Source organism: Neodiprion virginianus, chromosome 1 (genome assembly GCF_021901495.1).
Source record: "Neodiprion virginianus isolate iyNeoVirg1 chromosome 1, iyNeoVirg1.1, whole genome shotgun sequence".
Classification (NCBI taxonomy): domain Eukaryota; kingdom Metazoa; phylum Arthropoda; class Insecta; order Hymenoptera; family Diprionidae; genus Neodiprion; species Neodiprion virginianus.
In genome coordinates, this window is record NC_060877.1 from 9,389,439 (window position 1) to 9,416,166 (window position 26,728).

The following is a 26,728-nucleotide window of genomic DNA, read 5'->3' on the forward strand; positions in this document are numbered from 1 at the left end:
GTGTAAGATTTGAAAAAAATGTACCAGTACGCAGTGAACTCCGTCTCAGCTAATTGCATTCATTCGTGTCGCTAACACGGCAAATGTTTGGAAAAGACGATAAAGCGAATCCAACTTTTAATCATCTAATACAGCGTTCCATTCGTGTCGGAAGTCGTTAGGGATAATATTAACGCCCTTGAGTGTAAGAAATTGCAATTGGTATTGGACGAAGTTAAAAGTTTGTTAAAAAGATTTCGCTCGAATAGCATTCGCACTAGTTAATCCTACTTAATTGCATAGAACGAGAAGCAAGAAGTGTTAACTCCATGCAGGCCACTAGAGCCAGTCTGTTATTCCTTATTTTTTTTTTTACTTCACTTATGTTATGTTATGTTACTATTACATGACCTCGAAATAAGGAAAATCTCGTTTGTTTCAAGCACAAAAGCGTTTTCTACGTACTTATTTACTCAAGGTAATTATACCAAAGACAGATTTCAGGAATCCAAAGCTACAGGTTTATAGCTAGAAATGTTAGTTCAAAATGCTGCATTAGCAAAATTCATAATTATTGTTACGTCGACCCGAGTCTCTCGAGGATCCCGAGACCCAAACGCAAACGCCAGCAAATATCAGCACAAACGTGATATCAAGGCGCCAAGTGGAAGACTGCCACAGTCTAAATGAACAAAAGGAATGGAACAAACAGAAATACGATAATGCCACATTGAAAACGCAAAACAGACGACAGCTTAGCTTTCTCGGCATTTGGAGAGGAAAGCGTAGGGCAGAGGATTGGGAACACTAAAACCAAACACAAAACGACAAAAGAAATATAAATTAAAATTATAACAGTAATTGATTGGGAAGTGAAAGGAAGCCAAATCTTTCAGTCTATTTGATTTTACAACATTTCAAAACCGCAACAAAAATATTTAACACAAATTCTTATAATGACACTTGAACCATATAATTGGTACCTTGATTTATATCTGGGCTCAGGTCGCTCAGGAGACTCCAGGTAAATCTTACACTTCAATATTCCTGGTCAAATATTGACGTATTGATTTAATGCATACGACTTTCGCAGTGATCCTTGAAAGCTGGTATACAACACATCAGCTGTCGTATTATCTATTGCAATTTAATTGACATGGGTAATTAAATGCCGACCTAATGAGACCGAAATATACCCAGGTGCTGATAGGATCGTCAATCATTAATGCAACTGTACCCCAGTTGATCCTCGGGGGTTTCGAAAATACGACACACTGAGCACACACATTTTTTTAGATCACAATTGCAGAAAGATTGGTGTTGCTTGATTTAACCTTTTAGATTCAAGTACAGTGTAAAACATGGCACCCGGAATTGTCAATCGACTTTACGAGTGATTCTCACCCACTGGTACTAACCAGAAGAACTAATCCTAAGATACAGCGTACAGATCGTATTCTTCGTATGATAATCATTTATAATTATCTTGACTTGAAATCGTATAAGTTTACCAGTTATTTATTGGGTAAGACCCGAAAACTTATTGTTGTATATACAGAAGTATAAATTGAACTTGTGACAACAGCTTTTGTTTAATATTGTCGTCATTATCAATTCCGATGATCGAAAACTTGGTATTACACTTTGTTAACTATCACTGAAAAGTAGCAAGAAAGTTTATTACCTAGTGGCTGTTTATAGTACTAGTATACTCATACAAAGTATAGCATTCAATCGACGTAAACTTTTTGTTGTCTGGATTCATATATATTTCATTTGAAGTACCTAATTGTTTCTGTCAAAGAACATGGGATTTGGCGGGACAATGCATAAACTTCAAATGAAATAATATTTAGTTTAATCAATTTCAGAAACACATCCAAAAGTTTCACTTGAATCAATACTTGATATGGAAGTGGAACGTAACTGTGATAGGCCAAAGGCTAGAATAAGTTAGTGGCATATTTGAAAACGCAAGTTTGAACAACTTTAAAAAATTGGCGTTAGTAATAGTCATTCTTATTTAGGGTAACGCTGGATTTTCATATGTAGCAAACAACTTAGTGCAGCATATTCTGATTGGTCAACTTACCAAAATCACCAAGCGTGAGACGCCATCAAATAGTGCTTTTGGCGAGTTGACTAATCAGAGCATGCTGCATCTAATGTAAGCTTCTAATTGATTGAGAAGATTATTGTAACTTCCGCGCGCTATTAAACCTGTGTTGAAACGATACGCGACGCTGTGAAAACTCTCTTATCTTAATTAATCAAATCCTTATGCACGAAACATCCAAGAACTGACATAATCCTGAAATAACAGTCTTGGGAGCGTTTTTTTTCAGGCTGCATATTTTATTTAAACTCAAGACATAGAGAAATAAGCATGTAACAAAAAAAAGTAAGAATTGTTCAAAAAATTTTTCAGAAATGACGAACAAACGAGCAGAATGGTCAAAATGAGCAACGACGACGTGGTATCAGTGTTTAACGGGGCGCAAACCGAAATCTGGGGGATTATTACGGTTTTTCAGGGTTCCCAGGTCTTACAGGTTTTTCCCATTTCCCACCATCCAAGCATTCCGATTGGTTTGCAAAGTTCAGTCAATCAGAAATGTGAAAAGTGAAAAGCCGTAACAAGCCCCCTGTCTCGAGAAAAGTGCGTGGGATTGCGATTTGGCACGGCACGAGGCAACGACAATAGCCGCTGTAGGTACGCCGTCGGCCGAGACGATCAGAGCTTCTGTCCGTCGACTCCACCCCGGTCGAATCGATCGAGTATAAGAGAGATGCGGCAGATGTCGCGGTGAGTGATGCGCACGGGCTTTTGCGTGGAGGTTTCCACTCTAGAAAAGGTCAGTCGCCGCGTAATTGTCAGCCGGATAACATGTATTATTGTTTACGTATAAATAAAACGGTACATTACGGCAATATATCAGTTGAAAGGATGAAATAAAAAGCCGATATCGCGGACGGGTTGAACTTGAGTAATAAATAATCTCCTAGATTATTGATGTAGGCTAGCTATTTAGACGAAAACGGCTGAAATACACGCGATGATTTGTTCACCGAGCAAGTGCGACGAGGTTATGTTCGTCCAGAATATATTGCCAAACTTTTCGAAACTCGTCGAGACGCGATGGTTCACCTCGGACAATCCGGAATCGGTGATGTCCGACGCGGTCGACAACGTCGTCGTTTTCGTCGACGGTAATCTGAACCTGAGATTTTGCTCCAAGTGCACCCAGCATGTCTGGACGTTTGAGGTGCTGACGATAGGCAAGTCCCTGGAGAACGTTTCGCTGATGCTCGACAACCACCGGGAGCACTTTACCATTTTATCTGTGAAGAGCGCCAGTGGTAACAGCGGTTTATGCAACGGGCAGGAGTGGTTTAAGGCCTCAGCTGCGCTGCCAGGCCTGGATCTCAACTACTCGAGCACCAACCGCTACAAGATAACCATAGTATTCAAGACAGACCGCTACGGCACGTACAGACAAACGGTTATATTCGGATTCGGTGGCTATCCGGTTCTTGCTAAGCAGATTTCAGTAGATTGCATACCGATCGCAGACGTGCCGCGCATCGAGGAAGCCAGGCGGATAATTCTTAGCCAGAACATGCGCAAGTGGACTAAAAGCAACTCCCAGATTATCGCCTTCGAATCCCCCTTTGTCCCAGCCAGAGACATAAAGGAGGTAAACCTGACCAAGGCCTATCCCTTCCCTGACGAAACCAATTTCTATCTCACCCACGACACGCTTACCGAAGAATCTCTCACCCCCACAAACTATCGTGGACGCATGCACGAGCTTGTCTCCATTGAGGAACTGGCCAGACACGAACAAGTCGCTAGGTACAACATCGTCACCCAGCTAAGACTCTGCCAGTATTACATCGTCGCCCCTGATGCCGACTGCGCCACTACTGCTAAATACGCTCCATCCGGTGAACTCTTTGCTCAGGTATTCGACATGAGTTTCAAATATTACCAAGAGATGGAACGCACGTACTTGTTATTTGTTTGTCACATTGCAGGTATTATTTTTATCGCTGATAGGCCGGAAAACTGCATTGGAAATCAGTTTCAAGAACAAATAATTGATTATTTTATTGCATGTGTAAATATGTTTCTTTTTCATGTGTTTGGAATTTTGATCTATCTTATTTAAAAAGTCTCACAATGATAAACGAAATTGTGTATCAATGCAATATTTAGCCATAATTACACCATTTCATGGACACAAAATGCTAATTGGGTTTCACTCATTCCCTGAAATCGAGAGAATATTTATATTAAAACTCAGAAATGAGAATGTCAATTTTCACTTAAATGTTTCCATTCGAACTTCAGGTACATTCTTTTTCATAAGGTTGAAGTTTGTAATGTTAATGTAACGACGCATTTTTAACACAAAATCCGTTACTTTGCAGGATTAACTGCAATTCAGTAATGCATAATTAAAGCAAAATTTACGTATATTATTGAAAGTAAACTATTCGAAAATCGTTAAACAATTGTAAATCAATTGTTCTTGTTTCGATGCATTGTAACATCAATGTTACTTACTTTAATATTACTCTTTTCTAAGGATTCACAGCATAATAACTGCAGCTGAGATGTTGAAGAAAAAACAAAGTTCGAAATTCCTTTTCTAACTTACTCAGAAAATGAATCACTCCAGCGTTGAGGAGAATGATGTTGAAAGTCGAAATGTGTACAATTTCACAATCAGTTCATTCGTCGTCGTCATCATTTCATTCATGTGCATTTAATTAATTGCACATTACTTTCAGTTTTTTCATTCTGAGCATATTGATTATCAATACATTAAAAAAGTTTTAACAAGAAGTTAAAAATGCTCAAATAAATAAAGAAGTTTTCATTAAAGAGACATCTTGGGATTAGTGTATCTGACACAATCTAATAGTTGTTGTAAATTATGTTCTTAGAAATCACGTAAAATGATAGAAAATTTTATGTAAAAACTTATATTTATGATGATCAAATTGATGTGCGAGTCGCACTGATATCGAATAAATAAAATCACAGATATTGATAACAAGAAAAAATAGTTATTACTATCGATAGTACAAGTTTTCTTGTTATTTCTTGAGTATTATTTTTTTTTTTTTGACACATTGTTGATGTATGATACAGTGTTATAGAGAAGCGTTAATAGAAAATAAGCTGTTAGAAGTAAAGTGAAACATTAACTATGAGGAGGTGACTTTGGAATGTTGAAATAACAAGAAATTATTTTTAATATGCTACTCCGTAATATTTTCAAATTATAGAAATTAAGTATAGATTATGACTCGAACAAAGTAAATTTTACTTGGTCTATATGTACCTGAAGGTCCAATCGATTAATCGATCAAGCTTGATCGAAACTTGAGTCGCTATAAACCAATACTGGATTTTACCGATCAATTTGTAAGAAGCGAGTGAAATATTATTAGCTATTTGATAGTGCGAAATGTTAATATTACGAACTGCAACTTTATATCTTCAATCTATTGCTTTAAGCATGAAGAACGTGACATGTTTTTTGAAAACGATTTTCCAGTATACCCACATACCTCAAACTTTGATTCTTGATCCAAGGATTGGAGAAATTCATATTAAATCTTGAGTTTGGAGAGACACAATAGTAGCAGAAAAATTCAAAGATTGCTCATTGGCTAACGCAACTGTTAAACTTGCCCAATATAAAAATGGTTTGAAATTGTAACTTGGAACTCTGTGGAAGATGTTTCAATATTCATACGTTGTTTCTATAGCTGCCGCTTGGCCGAGAGATATCCGAGGATTCGAAAAGCGGCCGATTGGTGCTTAGGGGTTGCAATAGAGTGTTATTCAAGCCAGTTGATTGGGAGAGAAGTGACAACCAGCCGCAGACAGTCTTCGAAGCGCACATCGAAGACAAATGCAATCGAATAATTTACTTGAGACTGTCAAAGCATTGCATAGAAACGCTTCATCTTCAGCCAGACACGGATGTTACGGTTCAAGTACAGTTCCAGCTAAATCGATTGCCCTATTGCGAGTGGCACAGATCCATAGATCGTGTTATCGATACCAGCCTGATTTTTCCGACCGTATCGGAGGACACCGTCATACCCTGGGACTCAAAAGAGTACTGGAGCGCTCAGTTTGACCAGAAATTAAACGTCAAGCAGAAGCAAGCCGTCATGGCTATGATTGCCCCCATTAACATCATCCTACCGCCGATTCTGCTTGTCGGACCCTTTGGAACTGGTAAAACTTATACACTGGCCCAAGGAATACGCATGATTTTGAACAAGGGCCCTGAACACAAGGTATTGCTTTGCACGCACAGCAACAGTGCCGCGGATTTATATGTTAAGGACTTCTTTGACGCTTGGTACAAGGAGACAATGGACATCAGGATGAAACCTCTTCGAATCTACTACAAAGGACGATTTAGAAACACGGTATGCAATCCGCAATCTTACTTTCTATCGTTTGCTAATTTCAATATCAAATATCTTCTTCCGCCACTGAAGATGTTTCGGAATTTTCTATTCACGATCGAGATGGACATTCGCTTCTACTCTCCTGACTTTGAAACGCATTCTAATAATCAAACCTCTTTTGAAAATCTCGAGTCGTTTTATTCTTTATCTAAGGGGGAAACGATTGACTGGTACAGGTACACCCAGTAGTGCAGGAATATTGTCTGATGGATGAAAATGGCCGGTTTCGAGAGCCCACGAAGGACGATGTTCTCAGATGCGGTTTGATTATCGCCACGCTTGCAACCTCTAGCTGTCTGGCAAGTCTGGACTGCGGCCTGACGCACATAATAGTGGACGAGGCTGCGCAAGCAATGGAATGCGAGGCACTGACTGCCCTGACACTGGCTCGAAGTACAACTCGTTTGATATTGGCTGGAGATCAAATGCAATTGGCGCCCGAGTTGTACAGCGATCTTGCCAACGAGCGAGGACTGGGACTGAGTCTGCTGGAAAGGATTTGCAATCTCTATCCGCCGATCTTCCCTTGCAAAATTTTACTCTGTCAAAACTACAGGGCTCACTCGACGATCATCGGACTAACTTCTGAGCTTTTCTATGCTGGCCAGGTCGTTGGATGCGGGAAACACTTGGCACACCCCATTTTCAACCCTCTAACATTCTTCAGTGTTCAAGGCCAAGATGTTCAGGTACGTCGAAAAAGTGTTATTTTTCAGCCCTATACGGTAAAACGAAGTGACATAGTGAACAGAGAATGAGCTGGTTTTAAATATGCGCAAATGGGCGATGACACGAATACGACGCAATGTTTCTACTTCAATTATAAACCCGTAATATCTATTTCTGTCCCAGGGAATGCATTCGACTGGATTTTACAACGACGCGGAGGCGTTTGAGGTGACGGATCGAATAGCGGAATTGAAGAGTTGCTGGCCAACGGAGCAGTGGGGACCTTACGGAGAAGGGGCAATAGGGGTTGTAGCGCATTACGCAGAGCAGGTATCAAGGATCCGTATGGAGTTGCGTAAACGTAAGCTATTTGATATTTCAGTGGAGCGAGTTATGAATGTACAGGGAAAACAGTTTCGAGCTGTATTCATAAGCACCGTTAGGACGCGTAATAGTTGTCAGTATTCAACTGATGTGAATATTAGAGATTTCGGTTTCTTGAGTAACCCAAGACTCTTGAACACTTCTATCACTCGGGCGAAGTGTCTCGTAGCCATAATAGGAGATCCTGTGGCACTGCTGACCATAGGATCTTGCCAAAGAGTTTGGGAAAAGTTTTTTACCGTGGCAACATTGTACGGTATAGATTATGGCACTCTCAGAAGATACGTTGACAATTTACCGCAAACACCGCAATCGGCACCTTTGAATCCTTTAGCTAAAGAATTTATACCGAGGAGTCCGCAGCCTCGTTATCAAGTAGAGTATGTACCTATACCGGTACCATATCCAGTGATTTATTGTAACTCAAATAATACGCAACCAACGACTAAGAAAAATTCCTCGTTAGACCTAATACAAAAATAGATGACAAATAAAATATAATGAAGTGAATAACAATAAAATAAAAATCTATATTATAAACCGTAGTTGCACTTGTCAATTGAACGTCGATTGTGCAAGTTTTTGAGCGTTTGACATTTTGGCTTGATTTTTGTTTTTTTTTTTTTTTTCTTCGTTTATCCCTCTTCTTCATCCCGAGTCACTGTCGACGTTAACGTATTGTAACGTGATAGCAAACATGCGATTCGAATTTTTTTTTTTTACTAATTTTTTTTTTTTCCTTACCTTTTCTTTTCTATTCTCCATTTGCAATAATTCAGCCTTCAATGCCAATACTCAACAAATTGTTGAGTTCAGGAAACAGACGATCGATTGGATTTGGAATGATTTTTAATTTCCTGTATATATGTATAAATTATATTTCAAAAATACAAAATTTATACTTTTTCTATGTACAACAGAAAAACAAAGAAGGAAATGAGAAAATCTAAATTAGGAAAAACCGGCAACTGGACAAAAACTTTTTTTTCTTTTCTTTTCTTTTCTTTTTTCTTCTTTTTTTTTTTAGAGAAAATCAATAACTAGGTATAACTTACTGTTATCAACGATACCTACTATCTGACCCTATATACTTTCAATATTCTGTAAATATGTATAAAAATGATATAATATAGGAAAATCTCTTCGTCTCCTAGGGGACTGTTTTTTAAAATGGGAAATAAAATTTGAACAATATTTTTTTTTTTTAACTTTACTTTTAAAACGTTTTATCCTAATATACATATGTAGATCAGATACAAAAACTTGAAAAATGAAAAAAATTAATAAAAATGAACAAAATAAAAAAAAAAATAAAAAAAAAATTTACATAAGAAAATTACAATAAAAAAAAAAATTAAAAAAAAAAAAAAAAAAAAAAACCACGCGCCACTCGCTGTATGTATTGTCACACACACTTCAACCTTTATTTCTTCTTTCACACTGCAGGAACCTCTCAATTCCGTCGCGAACTCACATTCAAGTCCTTGCATTAATGATTTTTTTTTTCTTATTCGTTTCTTTCCGTTCTTTTTCTGCATCACCTTTTTTTCTTCACATGCATACCCAAGTTATGCACCGCACACATACAGATATACACTCAACTGCTTTCTTCAGTATTTAGTTTTGTTTGTTTTTTTTAAACGTAGGTGCATTAATCGAAATGTATACACGAATTAAACTTTTTTGCTGAAGCATAATTATATAATGTTAGAGAAAAAAGAAGAGAGTTAGATGGAGAGTTTCAAGGGGAGAAAGCAAGAATTGAGGATTGCACGTGATGTCGGTCTCGATAAAAGGGCACCAAGGTAGCTTATGTCAATGAATTAATCCCCGTTGTCGACGTTTTTTAGTTCGTTGTTTCGAAGACATCAGTCGACGGAGAAAAATTTAAAAATACTAAAACAAAAAAACAAAAAAAGAAAAATAAAAATAAAAATATAAAAAAAAAAATAAAAATTTAAAAAATTAAAAGAAAAAGCAAAAAACCACAATAAAAATTGAAAAAAGAAAATTTAAAAAAATAAAAAAAAACCTCGACGAAACGTTGTTTCGATACGAAAAAAAAAAAAAAAAAAAATGGAAAAGCTGATTGAAAAAAGAATAATAAAAAATTGAAAAAAGAGAAATGATTGCAAAAAGCAAAAAAAAAAAAAATACAAGTAGTTGTAGTCTCGGAAAGAATGAACTTAACGAGATAATGATCTCATCTCGTCTATGTATGTAAAAAAAAAAAGAAAATCAAGTACCGTATCAGATTCGCAGATGGTTTAAAATACATAATAATTATACATAATTGTATGTTTCATGAATGATTGTACATATGAATGATATTTGTTTAATAAATAAAAATGCATATGTCGTCAGAATTACAAAATAACTTTTATCAGATGATTCCGCAATCATGATTTTATAGTTTCTTTCATTTTATTTTCAACTCACTGTGTTCGACATCCATGTTATTATACCCAGACATTTACCCTGATCGTTTCCTTCTGTCAGTCGAACCGCGGATAATTTTAAAAAAAAAAACAACACACATATATCTAAGCAGGTATCCGCTTAGAAGATTCCCGTATCGTACCGATCCCTCGAATACTTTTATTGTATTTTGGAATTCGGCTGAAATTCAGATTCATCCAGGTAGGTGTTCGATATACGAACTTCCGTGTGGCTGATTTATGACTGGCGAGATGAAGTATACATTTTGATGTACTTGAAGTTTCTATCGATCAAAATTGATCGAGAAGTCTTTAAATGGCTCAATAGTTAGCCATATTATTTCGGCATTTCGTACACAGAAATTAGGTTCTGAATTAGGTTTCACCAGATCCCCGAAATCGGTAGAAATCTTGTTATCGAAACTCGGAATCGGACATTTGAATTTTTGTAAATTTTAATACACATGCAAAATTATTGGGATAGTATTTTTCTTTTATTATTACTGAAAACGATGAATACTTTATATTTGTTTTTCCACCGCGGAAATACCGTTTACTTGGAGTATTTTAGTTTTCTTACCACTTACCTGTACGAGGTTGATTTTTCTAATGTCAACGTAACGATATATTGTTCGGAAGAATCGTTAATCCATAATTCTAGGTTTACCTGATATTGACTAAACCGTAACGATGGAAAACATACTTATATACCTTGCAAACATCCAACAGCTTGTACATCTTTCTAAAGTTGGGAAATAGTGATTTTTTTCAACGTTTCGTTACGTCAACCTTTGTCTACCAACAATTCTCGGCACGAGGTACAAATTTTTGCAGAAACAAATGCATCGCAAGTGATTGAACGAATTTTAAAAGTCAAAAATGCAACAATTGTCAAAACTATGAAGTGATTTTAATTAAATTTATTTTTATCGGTTGGATCTTCAAGATCTTACTTGGAGTAGACTTGCTGGACCAAAAGTTACTAAAAAATGTGACTGTTTTCAAAATATGTAAAATCATTTCTTTTTTCGTAGCTTTATTATAATATGGTCACACGTAGATTTCTATCAAATTTTTATCTCCTAGAAATACAAGGAAGAAGAAATTGTCGTAGTGAGAATCTAAGGAATTGTCTTACGAATAATATGACTCGTCGTGGAATGAAATCGACCGAATTTACCACGTTCTCCATTGTTTAGAAACGATTTGAGGTGAAAAATCATTATTTGAGGTCCTGTTTACAATTGAGGGTTTATCTTGTCACATTTTCAGAAGAATTGCGGTAGCATAGGAATGTATAAACTCGATAAATACTCAATGTTTGACCATTTCGTAATAAAATTACGAAAAAGTATTGATTTCCAACTGATGAACTTTCTCAACCCGTTACGGCCAAAGGATCTTATGAAATTTTTGCTACAATTTTCATTTTCTTCATTAAAACCATGAAATAGAACAATAGTAATTCGAATGATTCGAATATCAATCTTTGTTAAGTGGAAGGTTCCAATTTTCAAAATTTTACATGAAAAAAGTACCCGGTGACTGAAAAAAAAATTACCGACATTTTTAGTGGATTCGTAAATCATTTACTTCATACATATTTTTCATTGAATAATCCATAATTTCACATGAAAAAAGTGTCTCTTACAGGGTGGCCACACATATGAAAAATATGGAAAACCTGAAATTGTCAGGGGATTCTTAATTTGGTCATAGAAAAAATCGAGAATATCAGTTTTATATCATAGGAATGAGAAATGATTTTTTGAGGTAACAAGCTCACTTTTTTTCGTCGAGAAAACAAATTGGTTTAAACCGATTTTTTTGTATCTACATTATATTTTCCTTTAATTCGAATTGAATTTCAACCGAATATGAAGTTAATAATCGGAACGCTTTAGGTTTTAGTAACTTGCTAGAACTGGGAAAATGTCGGGGAAAACTAGATTTCAGGGCCTGGAAAACCTGGAAATTTCACGGCATTTTTTTCCAAAAATTTGTGGCCACCATGCTCTAGGGTTGATATTTTTCATAGCTAGAAAATGCACCGAACCTTCCTCTTAATTGTCTTAGGATATCAGATTTTCAGACTAGAATACGATGAGTACCGATAAAGAAATAGCGAAAATTGTGAAATATTTGACATGAAATTTTAACGATAATTTCGTTTTTTTTTTACGATGCCATCGTATATGGTACACACGTGAGACATTACGAGTACAAACGCCTACCTTTTGAGAGTGGCTAGTCGTTCTTCTTGTGCGTGAATAAATCCGTGCAAGGTATCAATTAGGACCGATTCGGTCTCCAAGAGTTCCTCCATGTCAGCCAAGGCCGTATAAAGCTCTCCGCGACTCACGGGTAAAGAAATTGCACCGATTGTCAAGACGACAAAGAATATTCGATCCATCGTTCTGTGTTTGGTTCTGAAACAAGAAGACCGGTTAATGTTTCGTTAACGTCAATTTATTGTTGCACTTTCAGAGTTTTTCAAACAAACTAGCATGATAATAATTTCACCAAACAAATCCATCTTTCCGAATATGTTGAAAAGGTTTGCCGATATCTCTCAATAAGGATAAGCCGTTTCATAGGCAGATAATCTTCACGCCGCAAAATATTATCAAAACCAAAATACTCCTATAATTTGCATGTAAAAATGAACCGTAATCAAGGTTGACGTCAAAAAAATCTCGGCCCTGAAATTCAACATTTTTTTCTGTGAGATATCACTTGAAAACAGAACCCACGTTTTAATTGAGTGTAAAAATGTTAGGACACGGGTTGACCCGCGCGCTTATCGTTATCTGACCGGGTGGTTGTACACTGATTACAAAATAACAACAAAGAAAGGAGGGGAAAAATTATGCGGTAACCTACACCTAACTTAACGCAACGTACCCTGTAGGTACATGTAATAAATATAATGGGTGTATTAAAAAACATGGAACCTCTAAATATCTTTTCAACTGAAAATAGTTTTATAAAAAATTACTGCATGAGAAAAAATGTTGAAGATTTCCGACGAGGAATCAGATGGAAGGATTATATAACGGCTCTAGTCCCATTTTATTGGCCCCGTAAAGACGAAATCGATATTACTTCCAATAGATACCTCCTTTTTTGTAGCAGATTTGTTATCAGAACAATTGTTTGCTCTCACATATGCATCTTTCATTTTGGGTTGCCTTTAAACCCCGAAAAGGCCTAAATCAGTTGTTTCTTCAATTATCAAGGTCTTTCATATCTCACGGGTTCGATGTTAGGAAAATTGTCTGCATTTGGATACGTGTCTTTTATTCTGGATTCGCGGTCCAAATTTGGCTGTATTAGTCCCGAGTCTATTTTTATAATAGACCCAATTACGGTTGGTATGTCAGGTAATGAATGGATTTTTTTAAAGGCTTTCTTTAATTGATTATAAAGTCTTGTTAAAACGAAAAGTTTAGAACTGATACCAGTTAATTATTGCGCGTTTTTCTTAGTTTTCATTCCCTTACACTATACCCAATATCCCAAGTCCAGTTCGGTTTTATTTGTCAAACCTTGGTGTGACAATTGATTTTCGTTTTTATTTTTCGTACTGGCAAAGAAAGTTTTTTATTCATCGTTCGGATTTCATCGAGTTTCTTGCTGTGCCATTAATCTGTCACGACACCGTTTCGATATGTATCTACAATTGTGACGCTGTGGGGATGGCATTGTTGGTACCGATTCTCTGGATATTGTACTTCAAGAATTGTTCGGAGAACTCAAACCGCAGAAGCAATTCTCTTAGAGGTAGAATATCTCGAGGAAGAGAAAATACCTATCCTTCAAACTTCGTCATTAGTTTCTTGCAAGTGTTCGGTCGAAGCTTTCGGAAAAGCTTCTCAGAATTTTCGATCCGATCAGCGTGCCATAAACGTAGAGAGGCTGGCGTTATAGTCGGCAGATACGCCAAGTCAAATCACAGTCAGACACGTTACAATCAGCGGAACTATGCCGGTGCCTAAATTGCACCCTTCTCGTAGACTCGAGGAGTTAATTCTCGAAAAAATTTTGATGTTAAATGTATGATACACGTCTTGAAGTTGGCGTATAATTTTGACCAGAGTTATTAGTCGTCTTTTTCGGATCAAACGAAGAGAAAAATTGAGTATTTTCAAACGAAAGTAAACCAACGTGTTTCCAAAAAGTGGTGAAGTTGCTAAGTTCAAATTAAGGGGGTGTCCTGATCGATTTCAACGTGACGTATGTATTTCGAAATATCGAAGTCCACGTATTTCAAACGATCTGTAAAGCCTCACTTACGAACTGAACTCGCGTTCCGGCACATGATCGATATCTCGAATAAATTGGAGTAGCGTTTTCATCGAGTTTTGTCAGTTCATAGAATACCCCGATCCAGTTCACTCGTTTCATTAATTTTTTATCGCTAATTCGCGGATCCCACGTCTATCCGCCATCATCAATTATCTCTCGAAACATAATGGAATCTTGATTAATTCGCAGAACGATCATATTTTCTCTGGCTCATAGAACTTGCCCTAACATAAATCTCATGGGAAACGTCAACTGATATTTGTGTACAGAATATTCTTATAACATATTCCTTGCATACAGTTAAACAATTTCAAAATACTTTTCTGCGAGCTAAAATGTATATAGGTTTTTTTAATTAGCTTTCAGTTGCAGATAAACACGCATTGAAGAAAAAAATATTTACATTTTACATCCTCTCTGGTAAATGTATGGTCAGCATTTTTTTCGAATCAAATCTACAGCAATTGTAACAAGATTTAAAAAACCAATAGCAAGAGTTACAATGTACTTAAGTGGATCTATCAAAATTTTTGTAGATTTGACTCCAAACATGTGCTGTCCATCTATTCATCACATGAGATGTCAAATCTAAAATATTTTTTTTCCCATTTGGAATCTGAATTTCGGTGTTGTTTTTTTTGTTCCCAAGTGAAATTAAAAATGAGAGTCTGAAAAAGAAAATAAAAAAAAAAAAAATAGAACGTCTTGAATGACACTCATTCATTGATTGCACTCAGGTTGCGACGCAACATTCCTCCAGGGCACCAGCAACAACAAACTAAACGCAGATATTACGAAACAGGTCGGGGGTTTGTGAATTACATCGATGCAGGTCCATCTTTCTAAAATCTATAATGCCTAGGTCGCATGGTGGCTCTAGGCGTTGCTCAATTCCCCAGGGAGAAAGGTCAAAGGACTTCAATTTAGCGGGTGCGTAAATGCTGAGGGACCTTCGCATAAATCAAGTGACACGCAAAGCGCCGTTCCTCCGGTATTATGCCACGTGATATGCGTTACATGGCTCTGCATATTGCAGGTATCGATGCATAAAAATTTATGATGTAGCCGATTTTTTATGCATGTAATACAGTCAGAACGACGAAGCGTTGGTGGAAATTTTTTATACGGCATTGCATGATGCTTCGTATATGTAAAACGTACAATTCGATGACCGACAATGCAAAATATGCTACTAAAAATCATGAAGTTTATGTTTTAGATGTATTTTCCATCACTCTTTGCATTTGAGCAATAGTATATATGTATAATGTATATATATATATTATATATTATGCAACACCTACTTAGAGACTTCAATTTTCGAAGTCTGTGCAAGAGCACGCGTAAACTGTCCCATTTCCGAGCAGTGCGGTAAAACAAGGTTGGCGCATGCGTAAAATTTAAACGTTATATTTTCTGCACTAGGGTTTTTTTTTGCGCATGCGCTCTCTCCAATATTTCAATTTTACGCACAGCGTCACTGAGCGTAAGTTTACTAACCCCAATTTGACGGGCGGTCAACCGAACCTCTTTAATTATGAAAGCAAACTTGCCTTCGCTGCTCTTACAAAATATAGCGTGTGTTCATAGGTGTGGACGGGCGATATCTAGGAACTAATGTAATTAGAGAGCTCGCCTTGTATCGCGCTGCAAATTTCAGACTCGTCGGAAATCGCCTACTTTCCACCCTTCTAATACAATACATAATAGTGCATCGTTGATTTGCATACTATCGAATTTTCGAATAATCTAGTATCTAGTCGAGCCGATACCTCTGCAGGTAATTACAACCCATGGAAACGCGACGATTTCGAAGCTTCCAAATAATGCTAAGAAAAGAATAAAGGAAAAATAAATTGCACGCGTTTCGCGTCGCGTGACGGTAGCGTGATTACAAGTTACATGTCCGCATGTACCTTATAAGAACGAAAAGGTAATGAAAGAGGTGATGGGGAAAAAAGGAAAAAACGTGTTTACGATTAAATGCAATTTTACGCACGAATGTTTAACAGTGCATCTCAGGACCTCTGGTATTGCATACAAGATAAGGTCTGGACTCTAAATTTCAAAATCTTCAGTGGGAATATTCATCTGCAATTAAACATTCGGCTAAGGTTTCTGTGTCAAACATACGCAAAGCTTGAGCCTGTAAGTCAGCTACGCGTTGAGTGGAAGGTGGTTTCGCGCAACATAATGTAATACAGCTACCCACGTCCGTTGGATTTTCCGTGACAAAAGGCTATTCGCTGATTCGAGTGCTGCAGTACCAGTATACAGTGTGACATGGGTATTAAGAGCCAAAATATTGCAAGACACCGACCGCAAGTCGCAGAAAATGCTCGTGGGGCAATGGATAATATAACTTTTTAGTGATCTCCTTCAGACTCGTCTTATTTCGTTATTACGTGTTAAACTTTTTTTATTCTTACTAGACTATTAGACTAATGTTTTCAAAACGGTTTCACATCCAGTAAAAAATTCATGCAATTTTCACGTATCGCTTACTTTCCCTGTCTCATTCCTCAAAGAAGGCGGGAAGTTATTCTAGCTGCCCCGGAAACGAATAAAAAAGTCAAGTTATTATCAGATTTACAAGATTCGAGAACTAGAGAATCGACAGTTGTTCTCAATCGATGCGGTTCTTCCTTAAAACTGATCTCTCAAGTTTCCGCTCGAATACTTGCAAACTTGCAATGACTTCGCTTGTTTTTTTATCGGGACAAAATTGGTGCCTGGAAAACGATTCCTTTTTCAGGACATTGAAAATGAAACTGAATACAGAGTGATTATTTGGAAGAAAAAAAAAAAAAAATCAATTTTGACGTTATGTTTTACAAACCATGCGAGATGATTATTTGTTGTTTCACAAAATGACGTAGGAAAGATTGACGCGGAAATGAAATTGTAATTGCTCGGCAAGAGATCGATCGTATTTAATAATAAAAAGCTTGTTTCGTTCCGCTTTTGATTCTACATGAGCACAATGTTGCCAATTGAAAGCTAAACAGTTTGTAGTCTATTTTCATTTACCCAAAATTGTCCGCAGCGCATTGTCTTTGCCGATGTCACGTTACTTTAGCCACGTCCATACGTTGAACTCTGGTTACATCCACCGCGTACCTACCAGTGTTCTTTCAAACCTGGATTCACTCAGTTGGATTGGTGTTATTAATCGCCATCAATTGTTGTCAATTGCTCTGCGCAATTGCACTTTCATTTATCCGCCTCTTTACAAAACCCCGCCTTTTCCCAGCCATTATTTTTCTTCTGATTTCAATTTGCTGGCCTATGCTCGCGGCACAGGTCACCGGTGAGAGCCACGTGTGGTAATATAAAACCATCTCAGTTTCACTAGATGTTGGAATGGAGCCAATATATTTCTTCCCCCGTCAGGGAAACAGAGAAGTTGAAGAAAAAGAGGAAAAAGAAAAGGAGACGAAGCGATAACGTTTATTATGCCCCGGAAGTACCATTAAGGGCAGCGTCAAAGAGTGTATATATATATATATATATATATATATATATATATATATATATAAAGGTATATGTATATGAAAATATTAAGTAAAATGCACCTGTTTCACAAACAACTTTCATAAACTTCCCGCAGTTGAACACGCTGGTGTAATATCACGTATCTTAAGGTAAGAAATATGTTACTTCTTATACCAGCTTAATAGTAAATAAATTTTATTATCGTTGAGCGAAAAATGAAAGATAATTGATAGTGCATCACTGGATTTGCTATTTCCGTCATGTTTCGTGTTCTACTTTCGCAGAAAACTTGACTTACATGCTCATAGAGCAAAAAGAAAATGCGACCGCAAACATTGTCGAGCATAGTCAATATCCAACGATCGGAGTCTAATAAATCGGAGACGTATATTTATTTAACACGGTAGATACTTTATAACCATTTACAAAGTGCATGCCGGATGCATATGCCTATTTGCTGCAATCGCATACGACAAGGCACATTCGGCCGGTTTGCTATGTGTTACATATTAAATTTGTATCAATCGGTGGACTGCAACGATACGCGTCTCCTGTTCAACGTTCTAATTACACTGGTCTGCTTGTTAGTTATTTTGAAATGGAACGTGCTGCAGCCAGCTGCAACAGTCAGTACCCGGCAGGATCCCACCTTTCCTGTGGTTGGAGACGCAGGTTGAGTTATAGAAGCGATTGTCGTGCACGACCTGCGTGGTTCGTTAAAAAGTTTTGAAATTTGGTAGCTGACTGTGAGTATTCGGGTTCGTAACTAGAATACCGGGCTCGGATCGCCGTTGGCGGAGTTTTGCTCGTAAGCTGTGATTAAATGGAAGAGTACCACACAATAAACAATTTTTCGACGAGTCTAAAGACACTTGCATTAAATTCTCCGCGATGGTATTCCAAACGAAGTACAAAATACGTAATAGCGAAATCGAAACTTTGGCGAATGTTTTCACCACAGTCGAATGTGAAAAAAGTGTATATAGGTGAAATTACAAGAACCAAATGTGCGTTTTATTTTTTATGTAGAAAATAACAGAGTTCGTTCCGCGATGTCATAGGAGAAATGGTACCTGCTGCATAACGAGGGCCGATAATTCATCGGTAGCGCTTTTTCCAGCTGCCGACGGGTTTTTTGTCATTAGTATATGGGAGGCAATTCAGAGCTCGGTATGGTAGCCGTGGAAATGAATGCAGACTAATTTGTACCAGTGTCAAATTTAATCGTGTAGATTGTACGATGCCTGCCAGAATACCATATCCCGTCAGCTTGGTCTAACGAGGGAACACCTGATACGTGCGAATATCATCTAAGAATGGGGCTGCAGCACGAAAATCGGAGTAAACGAAGTAATAAGCCTGCAGGTAAACGGAAAGAGAAAAAAATAAAACTAAGTGAGAGAGAGAGAAAGAGAGACACGAAAGCAGAGGATTGCACTTCGTGCGGTCTCGCTGGGGACAAAAGGCTTCTGTGTATCTGTTGCGGCAGTCGCTCTTTGACTGTAGTAACCGGGTAGAGGAGCAAGAGCCAAATTATAACCCGGCCCAGAATGTCCTCTGACTGTTTGAGGAATAGCGTCGTCTCTTTCGTTCCTGGATGCCACGCCCGTTGAAAATGAAACGCCGGAGGACATGCGGAAGAGATTGAAAGAACCTCCCAATCGAAGAATTATGCCATTCTTAAGGGAGCGGCTTTTTGAACAGGGTTCAATAATGGAGTAGGCGGCAACCGAATCCGACGTGTCATCGGTACTAAAAAGTCTCTAAAGAAATAATGATTTTTATGGATTTGAGAAATGTAAAAAAGAAAAGGAGGAGAGCAGCGGGATTTTTTTTTGTTGTTTATTTATACGTATGTATGCAAGTTTGTTAGTTGTCACGTTTTTTAAAACTTCTTTAGAACAACATTTTCCGATTTTCTTGATGTTTGTGTGACTGGACTTCCACAGTTCAAACCCTTGTGGTAAATGCGACATTTTTGTTTCAACTAAGCTCGACGCAATAGGCTTTGGTTTCATTTTCCGAAACGTTCTCTGCTACAATATTTTCAGTTTCGTATCTTTGACCAAGCAGACTGCACATTATGGATAAAGTACAACCTCGATAGACGTGAAAAAAATTGACGTAACTTCGTCTCACGTGTTACATGTAGAGCAGAAAAATCCATACAGTTTGAGGAAGTTTGGTGAAATTTTCTAGACTTGGTGAGGTTTGTAAACACAAGCTCCGAGGTTTGCCACCAAGGTAAGGATGCTTCGTGTATAAATAATTCATTTGACGTTTAACGCAAAGCATTACTTTCAACTGCTGTACGGTAGCAAATGTGAATTGGTAATTCTGTGTTCTGAGGAAGAAGAAGAAGCAGCTAGGAGATCATAAATATTACAACTTATTATGCTACGCGGATTCCAGTCACCGATATGATAAGATCTGAATTAAAACAAACAATTACAAGTTCGTCAAACTGCGTTTAAAACATTTCCTGCGTTAACCTGTGAAATATATTGATGGTTATGCTTCTGTCGAGATAACCTACCAAATTGAAATTCAAGACTCACAGTCATGTATCATCAATTTCAATGACTTCTGATTTCATTCCAAATTCAATTCAAACGTATTTATCGCCCGTTATTTGTGCGAGAAGAAAATTAAAAATAAACATGCAAAGCTTTGCGATGTGAAAAAGTTCACAATTAATGAGAAATATCAAACTTTTCATGGCGGTAGTTGAAAAACCTACAAAAATTCATCTGTGGCGAGAAAAATTTGAGAGAAAGAAGGTTCGTAACGTTCGAGGGAAAAACTGAGGATGAATTTTTGTTCTGAGAAACCTGCAGGAAAATGGCCATTTTCTTTCGTCAAACGACGAATTTGAGACAGATAAAAGCTACCCCGTCGCCGTTTTTTTTTAAGCTTGGATTTTTACGTCAAAAGTGCTTGTCATTTTTCGATTAAACAAAGTCTGAACTGCTATGCTCAGATAAGTAGAATTCTTTTTTATAGGCGAATGAAGTGGGGCTAATGTTTTGCAGATCATCTCCCTTCATCACGTATCTGTAATAATACATTATACGAGTGTCGATTGTTATCGGGGAGCAATTTCAAAAAACAGTAAACCATTTTCTACCGCAGTATCAACAAATGGAGATTACGGTAAAAACGCAATGGTGCGAGTAAATTGTCTTAAAAAATAGTGAAAATCCGAGCAGTCGAGAATTCAGCTTTTATTATATAAATAAGGGATTAAAAAATGGGTAAAACGGCTTCCTTCGACGCTTGGCAAATGAGAGAATTTATCTTTGGTCGGGGAGCAAACAAGAGTCGGAGGTTGCACTTTTACACCTTTCGTATACGAGCCTGAGCCTGACGTAAAACCGATAACCTAACCCTGGGTGGTGCGACTCGGAAACTGTGAGACCCTTCTCCTAGTTGGCGTCTTGCCTCCGTTCTCTACGTTTCGCTTCATCCCCCGCCGTCTGTTCGTCGCCATTGTCTCCGTCGACGTTCTCTGTCGCAAGTACAAACAGCACCTGCTGCTGCTCGAAAGATCGAGCTTTGCGTTTCGAAATAAAGCATATGCCTTCGTTACTGGTGAAAATTTTTTTTCAAATATCGCTGAAGCGGAGACGCGACTGAACGATGACTTATGGGCGCGATCTGAGCCGAGAAAAACATAACTTGGGGTAAAAAATTATGTTTGCAGAGATCCGAGAAGTCGAGCAAACGTTGCGACAAGAAGGAAGGATTCGATTGCAAAGGGCGAAGAATTGAAGAATAGATCGAAATGATTGAGAGATGTAACTTATTTTACGTAGTAGATGGGTTTTCGTGTGGTAGACACTGAATAAGGTCATCTGCGTTACCTATTCGTCATTAAATAATCAAGATAAAATTGATTGTTTAGGACTTTTATCTTTTATATTCTGCAGCGTTCGATGGAGGAGAGGAGAATGATAAAATAGGATAATACTTTGAGGGAGATCAGTTTAAGCTGTGGGTTGCTTTTTGGGTAAGATCTCCAAACGTTTGCGATTCGAATTTCCATGAAATTCGATTCTGTTCGCCGAACGTGATCATTTCCAAGCTTCAAGGTTCAAGGTATGTCACGAGTTTGCAATTCGTAATGTTAAGGCGACGAATCATGGAAGATAAATTACTATTTTACAATTTTAGAATTATCTTGGGAGAAATTTGCATCACTTTGTTAGGATATACCGTACTTCATACGATTCCGCAGTTACGCAAAAGCGATTTTTAACCGTGATAAAATAAAATCAGAAGCCAATTCGATTCGTCAGTGATCAATGGAAGCGAATTCATAGTGAGCCCGGCTTGAAGCCGGAATCAGCTTTTTAATAAGTTCCAATTGAGTTAATATTGGGGTGAACATAATGCAAGGTGTTCGTTTAATAGTTCTCTAATACCCTTTCTATTTTTGATGGAAAACTACCGTACTCGTTCCATAATTACATCTCGGATTTGTTTTAAATTGCTTTTCTCGCGCATTTTGTCCTGTACCGGAAAGTGAGATTGTCATGGGACGCGTGAACATTTTGCGCCTGTTCCGGACGAATTTTCAGCGGGCGAAATTTCATTTCCGTAATCTGGCTTCCCGGCGTTTGTGATCTGACAATGAGAAAACCACCGCGAACCTCCGTCAAGGCTTGCGGTCCTCAGTCAAAATTGTAGGAATTCCCGGTTCAGATTATACAGTTATTTAAATTTCGAGCGAACCTTGCACAACGAATTCTTTTTGAGCGGTTTCGCAGCATATTTTGAAATCTACTGTGAATATTCCACTCGGAATCCTGAGTGTTAAAATTTTTCAAAAATTCCAATAAATAACGTGAGTACGGAATTTTTCGTGCGTGGTTCAGACAAATTTCTCACACTGGACAGCATTGCAAATAGCGAGTATAAGAACGTGATTACTGCAGTAGGTCGACGTGTTCAACACGCAGTCGTAAGTAATCATTTTGAATTATTGGCAAGGGAACGTACGGAGGAACACGAAAATCCTTCAACACTTTACGATATTACATAAAATTGTGAACAGAGTGAGTTATTCTGTGACTAGTTACAAAAATGGTACATAGTTTTTCAGAAGGTACTTGATATTCGAGGTAATTTTAGACAAACTTGTCATTTCGTAACCTGAGAAATCTCTGAAATCCAGTAAACCATAATACAGCATTAACGTAATCATCTTCTGTAAAGCTCAATGCTTTCAGTGTTAGTTTGAAGTTGCAATTAAAAATTTTCATTCCAACGGTCTTTCAACGGTACGGACATTATGCGCATAAATATATATCTCGAATTTCGGTACGTATAACATACGCCACGCAAGAAAAAAGTGTCTTAATCCGCGGCTCTTTCCACACGTTCCGTTGGCTCGTGAACATCGTCATGATTGATTACCCACTTTTTGCCATATTGCCAAGGTTCAGAGGATCGGCGAGTTCGCGGAGTCGTTTAAAAAAAAAAAAATGCCAATGTTTTAAGAGAAGGAGGTAGAAGTATAACGCTGAGAAATTAGTGCTTTGGAGTTTGGTTCGTCGCCGCCGAAGCGAAACTCGAAAATTTCAGACCTGCAAAAGTTTTTGTGATTGGAATATCGAGCTGATCTTGAACAAGGAAATTTATTGGGCCATCGAGATTACCGTAATAAAATTTCTTTGAAACTGTCATCATATTAAAGGCAACATCAAGTATCGTCGCAGCTATTTATTTTCGAATATTTAAACAGGTCGCGTGATTGTTAAACGGTAGGTGATATAATTTTTGAAAGTTTTACGGAATCGTGACATCTTATTGATCATGATTTATTAATCGATTTTTCGTACAATTGAAAACTAACAATATTGATATTAAATTTTACCTCAACGAAATATTTTTCTTTGGCCAATAAATTGAAGGAAGTTTGTATAAGCTTGAACTGTGCGATGGAAAGCTGTAAATCGACTTTGCAAAGTTTTAAACTTTGAATTTCACTTTAACTTCGCGTCAAGGAAAATTGTCAATATCATCTACGCAAGTAGGGTAGACACACAGTGGCCATTCATTGATCCATTTGTGGCCACATCAATCGCATCAAAATAAGGATTTGGCCACAAATGGTAGAAAACTGTTAAATCAGATATGATCGTTATTAAAATTGCTTTTCAAACAACCGACTATCGAAGTCCCGTCCCGTTTAATATTATCTGCAGGGCACGTTTTTGTAACGAATTCAATAATCGTATGGTATACATGTATGTTACAGTATCAGCATCGACTAAACGATTCCACAAGAGTGGCCAAAGATGGTACGGCGGCCACAAACTGTACGATTACATCCACTCTCTAGGTGTAATATATTTTTTCAAAACTTTGAAGATGTCGTGGTCACGAAAAAATATTTGATCGACAAGTTTGATTAAAATTTTTACAAACAATCAGATTGGCTTCAAGTAATAAAGATATAAAAAGCTTTTCAGAGGTGTCGAGGAGCACAAAAACATTACGATGTTAGCGACAGTGGAGAATCGATCTAGTAATCCGGAATGATTAAGCAATTTCTCGGGGAGAAATTGACAGGAGCGCGTGAGTTAAAATTGAGGGATGGCTGGAGGCAGGTCGAGGCGACGAGATGAAAATCCAGGTTTTTGGTGGCCCCTTTAATGGCTTTATAACGTTGGTAGTTGCCGCGAAGCTGTGCGTCATAATTTGTTGGCAGTTATGTTAATTAACTTGACTGAAAGTTTGAGCAGACGATGGCTTCCAACTCTGAAGCAATTACGGTGTCCTTCCCCCGTAAGAAGGATTACCCCTCGAGGATAACGGGGAATAAGAAGGAGCCGGAATCCCATCTTGAGGCGCGGGGCTTCCACCAGTCCGGAAGCCTTTAAATTTTGGCCAAAGGCATCATCGTCCCCCGATCGTCCGTCGAATGACCCTTCGATCCGATCCGCCTCTGCAAGTCATTCCCATTTATCTTCGGCTGGACGTCCAACGTTTCGCCCGGCTATAGTGCAGGAGATCAGTTGCGAAAACCGTCGTGCTAAATCGCCCGTAAAACAGAGCGTAAGCGATCAGCCAGACAAGTATCCGACCATCCGAACCTTTTTCAGCTCCATATTTCTTATCTCTGGGCCGCCGAGAGATCAAACAACTCCCGATTAGAACGCGAAGAACATTTTCAACTCCTCGCAAATCGAGCCGGTAGTTACATAGAGTTATATACAGGGTGTCCCAGAACTATCGTCCCGTAGACCGCCGATGCAATCCTCGTGAAAATCTGGTGGGGATGAAGTTGGTAACGTTAACGTAACGATACGTCGGGATGAAAATTGTGGGAAGATCGTTGTTGCGTATAATTTTAGAAATGACTTTCGAGGAGTTGGCTTTGAAAAATATCACTATCTCTTGTTTTTCTCGTCGTTTACTAAATTTCAGACAATCCTAAACAGACGTTTTTCATTTCTCGCGGGTAAATTTTGGTTCGCAATTCACAGACGTTTCAAATTGGTCGATCCGAATCGTTGTTTAATCCCCGCGCGCTTGACAGATTTCCTGAGCCATCGGATGTTGCTGGATTAACTAAGTTCAAAAATTGAATAAGAAAAACGCAAAAGCGTTTCGTGTGGTTTAATGTTGAGAAAATTTTTGTTTCGAAATCGAATAACGAGCTATTCTAATACGCACGCCAAATTTTGAAAATTAAACGGTCTTTTGAAGAGAATTGTTTTCTTTACGTTGACTTAATAAGTATTTGGGATGGGAAATTAATGTATTTCGGTAAAAAAAAAACATTACAAAACTGGCATCGATCAGTAGAAAATTGAAAAAAAAAGAACTTGTTCTTTTTAAACGCTCGGTAAAAAACATTTTGCCCTATAGATAAATTTTACACCAAAAAAACTTATTAACTCTCCGCCAGGAATAGAACCTTCTTCGTAAGAACATTTAATTTTCAAAATTTGGCGCGCAAATTAGAATGCTCGTGATTTGATATCCAAAAAAAAATTTCCCAATTTTCAAAGCGCAGGGAATACTTTGAAACAAAAAAACCAGAAGTGCCGGAACTTTTGGGTTAGCCCACGTTCAAGCGACCCGTGAGTAATTATCAACATCAACTGATTCGTGAAGTTACATGATGATGAGATTTTGCAAGTGGAATGGAAAGTTTTCTATCGTAAATTATGAGTTAACTTTAAACTCCGCTAGATAGGTATTTGGTATTATTTGGAATTTATTGTACATGTTTAAGCACGAACTAAATTTGTGGTATGGGTTGTGAAGTGAGAGAACAAAGGAAATTTTGTCCCTTTTCCACGCTTCGTGATAATGTTCGCAATTATGTTCATAAACGTGTAGTACGTGTAATAGGCGGTGAAAAGAAATTATCTTTTTTACTCAGTCTCTGAATGAATGGCATAAGTTAATTTAGTCTCGTTATCTGTTTCCGTAAAGATAACATGTTAAAATTTATTATAAGTTGTTATCGTATTTACGGAAGATTTGATTAAAAATCATGGTAGAATCGAAAATAAGAATTTACTCTGTATTTTCAAAAACGTTTGAACATTCAATTCCATACGTATAAATTTTAAAAGTGTTTCGAAAATATCTGGAACGCATTAATCCATCGTGAGACGGGACTTGAAATGATTGATACGAGAAATGAAATTTTTCACAATTTTTCGAATATTCTAAAAGTGGGACTGTGAAAGACTTTGAATATTCATGATTTAAAAATGTTTGGATGAGGATTAAAAAAAAGTAGAAAGTTTTACACGCGTGATAATATTAAGTAAAAAAGTATCTACCGTATTAAAAATGGCGAGGTCATTAAACCTGGCCGAGTTCCAATAGGACAAAGTATCCATACCTGGGCATATTGAATTTGAATGAATATTTTTGTGGTTAAAATATATTAAGTGCAGTCCCGAAAGCAACAGTGGCTGTATAAGGAA

At 37.5% G+C, this 26,728-nt stretch overlaps 2 protein-coding genes across 6 annotated transcripts in view; one reads left to right on the forward strand and one right to left on the reverse strand.

The window, feature by feature from the left end:
- Window positions 1-26,728, reverse strand: part of LOC124296725 (prolyl 4-hydroxylase subunit alpha-1) — a 141,545-nt gene that overhangs the window by 20,602 nt on the left and 94,215 nt on the right. For all 5 annotated transcript variants that reach the window (XM_046747025.1, XM_046747024.1, XM_046747027.1 and 2 more), the window contains one exon: window positions 12,206-12,400. In XM_046747025.1, the coding sequence (XP_046602981.1) occupies window positions 12,206-12,400 (195 nt within the window). The remainder of the gene's footprint in view (window positions 1-12,205; window positions 12,401-26,728) is intronic.
- LOC124296723 (probable helicase with zinc finger domain) lies at window positions 2,853-8,782 on the forward strand. The gene is made up of 4 exons (XM_046747019.1): window positions 2,853-3,944; window positions 5,764-6,438; window positions 6,657-7,169; window positions 7,333-8,782. Exons 1-4 carry the CDS (start codon window positions 3,036-3,038, stop codon window positions 8,014-8,016), a joined length of 2,781 nt encoding a protein of 926 aa, XP_046602975.1. The 5' UTR covers window positions 2,853-3,035; the 3' UTR covers window positions 8,017-8,782.

What these genes read in the sequence shown, in the direction of transcription:
- LOC124296723 (XM_046747019.1), top strand. Translation starts at nt 3,036, where the DNA reads ATGATTTGTTCACCGAGCAAGTGCGACGAGGTTATGTTCGTCCAGAAT. An exon ending in CCGGTGAACTCTTTGCTCAG is followed by an intron (nt 3,945 to 5,763) that starts GTATTCGACATG and finishes TTGTTTCTATAG; the next exon opens with CTGCCGCTTGGCCGAGAGAT. An exon ending in TTCAAGGCCAAGATGTTCAG is followed by an intron (nt 7,170 to 7,332) that starts GTACGTCGAAAA and finishes TTTCTGTCCCAG; the next exon opens with GGAATGCATTCGACTGGATT.